At 30.9% G+C, this 9,482-nt stretch overlaps 1 protein-coding gene across 1 annotated transcript; it reads left to right on the top strand.

Moving 5' to 3' along the window:
* Nucleotides 1-1,823: 1,823 nt before the first annotated feature.
* CKL10 (casein kinase I-like 10) lies at nt 1,824-8,327 on the top strand. The gene is made up of 14 exons (XM_028080855.2): nt 1,824-2,573; nt 2,661-2,701; nt 4,099-4,168; nt 4,308-4,456; nt 4,543-4,638; nt 5,788-5,858; nt 6,133-6,194; nt 6,318-6,381; nt 6,465-6,549; nt 6,796-6,922; nt 7,005-7,078; nt 7,168-7,219; nt 7,467-7,603; nt 7,707-8,327. Exons 1-14 carry the CDS (start codon nt 2,498-2,500, stop codon nt 7,983-7,985), a joined length of 1,383 nt encoding a protein of 460 aa, XP_027936656.1. The 5' UTR covers nt 1,824-2,497; the 3' UTR covers nt 7,986-8,327.
* Nucleotides 8,328-9,482: the final 1,155 nt, after the last annotated feature.

A 9,482-nucleotide genomic window follows, 5' to 3' on the forward strand; every position in this document is an offset into this window, starting at 1 on the left:
TTTCACATAAGAATATTTAACACTCTCGATAATTTAAATATTTAATAGCATAAACTTTTCATTTGTTATATTTGTTAGGTAATATAAAAAAAATTATTTCCTTTACTTTATTATATTATTTGAAAAACCCTTTTGTTTCGTTAAAACACTTTTTGTTATTTCTCAACTATTAATTATATTGATATTTGAAAAGTTTTCTTAAATCTCAAAGATATTTTTCATTTTATTATACTCTTAATTATATGTTTATTTTCATTTGTGCGATTTTCTTCAATAGTCTTTCAAATTGTTTTAAGACACACATTTGATAATTTCTTAATACTTTTATTATTGTTTATTTTTATAATGTAGAATACTATTTTGATATATTTTATATAATTATTTTTTATTTTTTAACTCATTATTATACTGTAATTTTGTTATTATAATTGTATAAATACATTTTATTTACTATAATATAAAAATTTAATGTAATTACCAATAATTCTTTTTTTCCATCCAATATATATTAAAGTTCAAAAGATACAACATTTATGTTAAGATTTTATTATTATTAGTTTAATTTCTATTTTTTGCGTGTTTTATTATATAAAGTTATGTAATATAACTTTTATTAGTATATTGAAAAAATATTCCTTAGAATTTTAAAAACTCAATCAAACAGACATTTAAAATATATTTTATTTTTAATATTTATTTTCCTTTTGTATATTTTTTAAATATTTTTAATTTTTTGTCAATTAGGTTTGATTAATGTTTGCTTACAAATTTAATAAATGTTTGAATCCTCGTGAAATTTTATTTGGTATTCTAATTTGAAATTTATACAATTATAATTTTCTTTTAAATATTTGATATCGAATAGACAACCTTCTTCTTAATACTGAATATTTGATATATTATATTTCATTTGATTTTTTATTATTTTATAAAAATTAATTAATTAATATTGAAACAGTAAGAAAATATATACATATATAGGTACAAGAATATATCCGTTATCCAAAAGAGATGAGGATGAGAAAAAAGTTTGATACTCGTTATGTTTGGAGATGAAGATGAGAATGTCGATGAATTTTTTCTATGAAAAGGAGTATGCCATAACGAACTCGTTCCCGTCCCGTTGTCATCACTACTCTTGACTAAATCGCGATATAAAAAAAAAAAACGAAAAAAAGATAAGTTAAATAATTTTTATAGATTTCTACAAAAATTATATTGTTTTACCTATTTTATCTTTAAAACGATTAACCGGATATTTATTTCAAAATTTGTACTAATGCATTGAGACATCGGTGTAATTATATCTCACGTAAACTAAAGCTCAACTAATAACTCTCTTCCATAAATACAAACTCCAAAGCATATATAAAAAGCAATTAGTGGAGACAAATACAAAGGTGACAAGTTACTTCTCTTATAAATTTAATTATTTTTTATAGTATTCAACAAATCTTTTTATTTTTCCTGAATTTAATAAACTGATTACTTTGATTTAATAAACTTTTGTACACAATCCAAATGAAACACATTTTCTATCACATAGGTAGGCTCCAACAAACTTTTAACCATTTATGGAAGTAAATTTAAGATAAATTTAAATAAATTATGAGTATCACTTTTTCAAAAGCATAAATAAACTCTTAACTTGAATGTCACACTTTTATTAGTGACTAATTTTTACAAAAATATATGGTTGATTATTTTAAGAGGATAGTCTGTTCCAACTAATCACATTTTATTTTCATGGATTCAAATTTAAAACAATTTATTTATTTATTATTAATATATATAAATAATATCGTAACTGGCGTTAATTTGGACAGTCGTCCATTTTCTTCCTCCTCCAACCTCACAATAGCTATTCTTTCTATGTTCTCTCTATCTCTCACATCACTTTCTTTTCTTTTCTTTTCTTTTTTCCGAATCTGAAATTTTTCCTACAAAATCTACTTCCTGTCCTCAAAGACAGATCCGAAGGCGGATGCCAAATCTATCACCCCTCTTTGCCCGAGAATATCGTACCTATTAGATTCCTCTTCCTTCTACATTACCGCATTTTTTCACACTATTCGCCGCAATAGAACATAATTTAGTTTATCTACTCACTGCTACTCCGGTTTGTTTTTTTTTTTTTTCATCCTTTTCGCCATTCGATCTCTTTTCGTTGTAGAAGAGGAGAAGGGGTTTCTTTGAGCGACCACATAATCGCAGTGGGTGTTTTGTAGATTCTAGTTCCTGATCTTACTTCCGTTGATCAAATTTTTTTTTCCTACGATTTTTACGGTACTGGGATTAGCATAGCCTGAATTTTTGAGTTATTAAATATAGTTTTGGATCTTTGAGTTAGTGGCAAATCTCGTTGGATCTGAGATTGTGCTGCAAATGAAGCTCAATCGTTGATGAGATACTGGGAATAGGCATTTTTTTGTTTGTTTGAGTTGTTTAGTAAAGTGCTTTTGTAATTTGACAAGGATCGAGAGATTGGGTTTGTATCATGGATCATGTTATTGGTGGAAAATTCAAGCTTGGTAGGAAGATTGGGAGTGGATCGTTTGGAGAGCTTTACCTAGGTTAGTATACAGAGTATTTTGTTTTTGTAACATTAATTTGGATTTAACATCTTTCTTGATCTTCTTGTATTTTTGTGTTTTGTTCAGGTGTTAATGTACAAAGTGGGGAGGAAGTCGCTGTTAAGCTAGTGAGTGCAATTTTTTGAGTTCTATTGGGTTTTTGATTGTTGTTTTACTTTTATAATATTTGTTTTTCATAGAACATAGATCAATTTATTTTGTTGTTGGACTGAAGTAATTGGTATGCTTTTGTTTTTTGGTGGCTTGACCGTCAGCTGAGGCATAGGGCAATATTTTCGGGTTTTGCGATTTGTCTTGTATAAGAAAGGGGATTTTAGGATAACTATTGTTGATCGGAAATTTTAAAGGGGATTTGCAGATTCCTCCGTGGCATCTGGCAGCCATGAAAAATACGTAGTGTTATAATAATACACTGATGGGTCATATGCTTTTCAGTGAATATATCACTGATCAGCGACTGTTTCAACTCTTGTATGTAATTTTCCACGGTCACCTGCCTAAATTATGTCTTAAATTATAGATGTCAAAATGAGTTTCAAACCGTGAGTCAACCCGGCTCACAACGGGGTCGAGCCGGGTTGGGTTGAGAAAAATTTAATTTTTTTAAAAGTGGGTTGAACTCAACCCGGCTTACTTAACCCACGGGTTAAACGGGTTCGAGCCGGGTTGAAGGTGGATGGACCCACTTAACCCACCAACATTTTTTTACAATTTTTTTTAGTTTCTTTTATTTATTTTTTTAACTTTTTTTAATAATTATTTATTACTCCTGTTATACATGTTCACAATTTCATATTTTTAAATGCTAGAATGTTGCTAAATAATATTTGAATAGTTTGAATATTTAATTAATTTGATTGTCAAGTTATACATGTTGATACTTTAAATTTTAATTATAATCTTTATAATAAATTATTTAAACAACCGTCTTATAAACAATTTTTTTAAAGTAACATGACAAAAATGTATAGTTTTTTTATTTATATTTTATTGAATAGTATGACAAAAAATATGTAATATTAACCATGTTTTCTTATACTATATGGATACTTTCTTGGAAACAATTCATCATATATTGGCGGTGAGCATGATCAAGATATTGATTCTTGATTTTACTATGATTGTCATCTCATGGGTTACTTAAAAATTTATTTAAATATTTGAATACTAAAAAAAAAAATTTTTTTAAGTGGGTTGGTAACCCACCAACCCGTGGTGGGTTGAGCCGGATTACAAAATTTCTAGCTCACCATAAAGTGAGCCGGGTTGAGTTCACTCATTTTCAACCCGGCTCGTGGTGAGCCAACCCGTGTGAGCCGGGTTGGCTTACTTTGACATGTATATCTTAAATGATTATCATGCTGTATTTGTCTATATTGGCCAGTGGGAAAGGATAACAAATATTGCTGTCTAATATTTGATTTACATACTTCGTTTGACACGGTGTTTCATGCTCCTCTGTTAATGGATGCTTATTTGGCCCCCAATTCTCTTGGTTTAACAGGAATCTGTGAAGACCAAGCATCCCCAGCTTCACTATGAGTCTAAATTATATATGCTTCTCCAAGGAGGAAGTAAGTTTTCATCCTTTCACCAGTTTTTTTTCAATCTGTACTTTATCAACTTCTTTTCTTGCAAGCTAGACTTGCATTTCTTTAGTTTACTGTCATGAAATGAAATTAGGCTATAAGCTCTTTTCATTTTTTTTTGAAGCTGGTATACCCCATCTAAAATGGTTTGGAATTGAGGGTGACTACAATGTCATGGCTATTGACCTCCTTGGGCCAAGTCTTGAAGACTTGTTTAACTATTGTAATAGGAAATTATCTCTGAAAACAGTTCTGATGCTGGCAGATCAGCTAGTAAGCATGGCTTTAATTTCAACAAATTATACTTTGGGCAAAGAGCTGCTATATTTTTACTCTTTTCTTCTATTTGGTTCACCTAGATAAACAGAGTTGAGTACATGCACTCCCGGGGTTTTCTCCATCGTGATATAAAGCCTGACAACTTTTTAATGGGTTTAGGCCGGAAGGCAAATCAGGTAATTTTGTGTATGCCACATTTATTTTAATTAAGTCTTGTCTTGTTGGGTGTTTATGCATGGCATCCCTCTTGTATTATGAAGTAGTTTCAGTTATGATTTAAGATTATGATTAAACTGTTTTCACACTATGGATATACGGAGACTTCAATGTTGCTTTAAACTTGTAGTGATCTCTTCTGTGTAGTAGCCATTGGATATGAAATTTATTATTCAGAACTTGAATGCTTAAGTGTAAACAAGCTTACCTTACTTTACATGTTTATGATAATTATTTGATAAAATCTTGATCACAACTTATGAAGAGAAATAAAATTTCATTATCCTGAATCTTGGTTTTAATGAAATACAATGACAAAGAGAGGATGAAGAATACAGAGCGGAAAATATACTCCTACCCAGTATTGGAGAGACATGCACTCTCACAAGTCAAATCCTTTCGCAAGACACACCTACTAACTTTCCCTACTTCCTGCTTCCTGCTTCCTGCTTCATATTTATTATCTCTTTCCCTCCTGGCTGTTACAATTAATTGTCTATTTGAGCAAACAGCATTTATTCTCTTTTTATTCTGACTTATACAATTAATTGTCTATTGGGTTGTAACTACTGCTGCTCACTACTTAATATTGTAATATCCGTTCTCTGCCTTATTTCTCCTACTGTAAACCTTCTTTAGGGAAGCTCTCTTTAACTTTCTGTAAACCATGGCATGATTTTGCAACTAAACCTTTGGTTCTCTTATTTCCTTTTATTTCCTTTATATGTATTTTTTCCAGTTGATGTTTGATTTTGTTTTCACTCTACTGCTCCCTCCTTTGTTGTGCCTAACTCAACTTTTTTTATTTTTTTTAATAATTTAATGCTTTATATAAGTCAAAGTTGTGTTCCTGGTACTGTATAAAACCAAACTACTTACTATTCCAGTTTACTTAAGGTTAGACTATTATAAATCTGGTAAATTATGAAGGCTTCCAAACAAATTCAGGCCCTAACAGTGTCACATAAAAGAGTCTGTAAAGAAAAGGGAGGTGAATTTACAATTAATCTTTGAATTTATTTTCTGCCAGATAGGTGTCATGTATTAAATAACTAAGTTGGTTTTGGTTAATGTTCTTTTTTTCTGTTTTTTTTTTTTATAATTTGAAGGTATACATAATTGATTATGGCCTTGCAAAAAAGTACCGGGATCTTCAAACACATAAGCATATACCATACAGGTAATAATTTTGACATTTTGTTTGAGCAGGCTCTGCAGCTTGTTTTCATTTCATTTCATCTCATCCCTTCAATATACACAGCAAACCCAATACAATATGTACTACGTATACCTCAATAATTCAGATCCACAACGAGTTATTCTAAAGACACATCGCATAAGTGTTCTATCAGATAGCTGTGGTGCTTAGTAGGGATTAAACTGATGGGTTGAATTTGAGTTTTAGACATTACTTTTCTTTTGTGAATGGTCATTGTACTTTGTCTTTTTTTCAGGGAAAACAAAAACCTCACTGGAACTGCTCGTTATGCAAGTGTTAATACTCATTTGGGAGTTGGTGAGTGAGGTTATTGATTGTGGGTTTGCTGCGTGTAACTTCTAATCAATAAATTTTTCTTAAACTTTTTAAAGTCAACATTGATATAAGTTTATAACAATCTTGTTCTAATAATTCGTGCAGAACAAAGCAGAAGAGATGATCTAGAATCTCTTGGTTATGTGCTCATGTACTTTTTGAGAGGAAGGTCAGTCAAAATACTATTTTCTTTTTTTTCTCTGCGGTAATCTTTGTTGTTATATTTTAAAATTTTTGGCTTTTGTGTTCCAGTCTCCCATGGCAAGGCTTGAAAGCTGGCACTAAAAAGCAAAAGTATGACAAGATAAGTGAAAAGAAGATGCTTACTCCAATAGAGGTTACTACTTGTTCAGTAGGCAGTTTTTATGTGAATTTTCTAATAATTAGAAAATTTGGTGCTTATTTATATTTATTAGGTTGATTACTGTTTTTTGATGATTTAATCATCAGTAGAATTTGTTCAGTGCTGGCATTTTTCTGGGAATTCTTTTCTTTAACCAAGTAGAATTGGTTCAGCAATTAATTAATTTTTTCTTTTGTATTGTCTGTTGCAAAGAATTTATTGTATGGGTTTCTGAGACAGGTATTATGCAAGTCCTATCCATCGGAATTCACATCATACTTCCACTATTGCCGATCATTGCGGTTTGAAGATAAGCCCGATTACTCTTATCTGAAGAGACTCTTTCGGGACCTATTCATCCGAGAAGGTTAACTTTGCACAAATAAACTTTGATGTTTCCTTGTGAGTAATAAAAATTTTCTAAGGCTTTGAAGCTCTTGCTTTCGTAGGGTATCAGTTTGACTATGTTTTTGACTGGACAATGTTGAAGTATCCACAAATCGGATCCAGCTCTAGAGCTCGAGTTAGTTCTTCTTAGCTAGCGTAGTTTCATTGTTTTTCTAGCAAAAGTTAAGGTTCTTTCTAATCATTTGTTTGCCACATCTTCAACAGCCAAGTGGGAAGCCAGTCATAAACCCAGGGCAATCAGGAGAACGACCTTCAGGTTTCATCTGTCTACAGTTTTTCCAGTAGCAATTGTTGTTACTTGTGTTCATAGTCCTTATAGTTTTATTCAGTATTCTGCATGTTTATGAGTTTTATTCTTATCTTATATTTGAAATTGATTATTTTGTCCTGTTCAAAGTATTTCTCCTGTACATTGTGCATGACCGAGAAGTATTTTATTTAAATTCTACAAATTGTACGAAAAAGGCTTTCATCAACTAATGAGTATTAGACTTGTATTTCAGGTGTATCAGAGATTCGAGATAGATTCTCAGGTGCAGTTGAGGCATTTGCGAGGAGGAATGGCTCTGGACTTGGTCTGCATGGTGATCATTCTAGGCATAAGTCTTCTGATGATGCGCCTTCTTCGTCAAAAGATGTGGTTAGTATCTTCTTAGTCATCATTTTCTGTCTGTATATGATATGAATTGGTAACCGTCAAACGTTTATGGGACTCTTATACTTAGTCCTGTTATTCTTTGCAGCAAGCTGATTCTGAGAGGCCTCGGAGTTCTTCTCGTAATGGCAGTTCTTCAAAGAAGCTTGTCTTGTCAAGCAGCCGACCAAGCTCTTCCGGCGAGCCCAGTGAAAGCCGTGTTAGCCGACTGGTCTCAAGCAGTGGCAGACTATCAACAACTCAGAGACTTCAACCTGCTTCCGAGTCTAAAACATCTCTAACTCGGACTTCGGGGACAAGACTTGGCCGTGATGATGCCCTCAGGAGCTTTGAACTCCTGTCACTTAGTACAGGGAAAAGGAAATGAAGAACTTTGTGATCGATGGTCTTAGTTCTTCTGCGCTGAAAGTTTCCTTTGAGATGTCTTCACATGTTAATTACTCTGTATATTTCCATCCAATGTTGAGGCTAAAGATCTCCCAGACTTCTTCAAGAAGATTTGGCAGACTCATCTTATACCTCTTCAGATGTTCTTCCATGATTATTTCAGCATGGACCCATTCATGAAGAGATGCTATGTTACTTAAGGAATTTGTTAATATTTGGCTACTTGTAAGTTGTAATAAATACATTCTCTATTTTTCTGTCAAATGAATGAAAAAGAATCTGCAAAAGTGCTTTTGAACACTTTTGCGACTTTCTATTCGTATTTCGAACCCAGAGTATTTGAGGGATGACATTATTGGCTTCAATTATAAATACAAGAATGAAAATAACTTAGGAGCATTTTGCCAATATCCAATTATGCCTAAGAATTAACTTCATAGCATGTTACACAAAAGGTGGTCCCAATAGAGTCTTGTCTTGGTCCATGAGGGAATACGACAGTCTGAAAATGAAAAAAAAAATAGTGGTAATTATTTCAGATCAATTTTGGTTTCATCTCTTACAATGTGTTTGGCTAAAATAATATATATATATATATATATTATAAATATAAATAAAAGATTAACTATTTTACACTAAATTTTAATACAACTTTGCTTTGAACAATATTTTTAAAGTATAATTTACTTTACTTAATTATTATTTCTTTAAAAATGAATTATGTAAAATTAAAACTGTAAAGGTTGATAAAAACAGCAGAAAATCCAAACATAATATAGAGAGTTACAAACTATACTTAAAAAATCCATGGCATACAATCAATGCCACTAGGTTGACTGCGTGAAAGTTTGAGCCAGTATCCCAATAGAGGGAAAAGTAGAGTATAAGAGAAAATCAGAAAATATTTGTCTGAAGTCCAAATAAATTACTAAGAGAGAGAAAAGCAAGTGAGGAAGTACTATTATATGAAAGAAATAAAATGCATTAGAAACATTTGCATGCTTTTGTCATCCCAATTCTCATGAGTCCATTATATTGTCTATTTTAAGTTTAAATTGGTAAAATAATATCAAAGTCAAAGTTAAAATATTATTTACTTTTTGATTTGAAGATGTATTGTTTAAGAAGATCGAAAAGTACTGAAAGTGTGAAAAACAGAATTGAAATCACGAAAAATAGAATAAAAGTCGGATGCTAAATTTTTTGGTGTGAAGTGTGTTGCGAAGAAAGTAAATATAATAATAATAATTTTTCATTTATTAATTTATTGCATATAAATAATAATAAAATATATATATATTTTTAATTTATTAAACCAATAATATCATTCATATATTTTCCTTTCATTTTTTCTTTTTCAATATTATTTCTCTTAATTTAAACAGTCTCAATTTTATCCTTTTTTTTTCTCCCAAATTCATCCCTCTCAAATCTATCATTCAATTCAAGCACAACAAGTTGAAAAACACAAAATAAT

The sequence above is a fragment of the Vigna unguiculata genome, chromosome 7 (assembly GCF_037176805.1).
Source record: "Vigna unguiculata cultivar grain cowpea cultivar isolate G323 ecotype 2 chromosome 7, ASM3717680v1, whole genome shotgun sequence".
Lineage (NCBI taxonomy): Eukaryota > Viridiplantae > Streptophyta > Magnoliopsida > Fabales > Fabaceae > Vigna > Vigna unguiculata.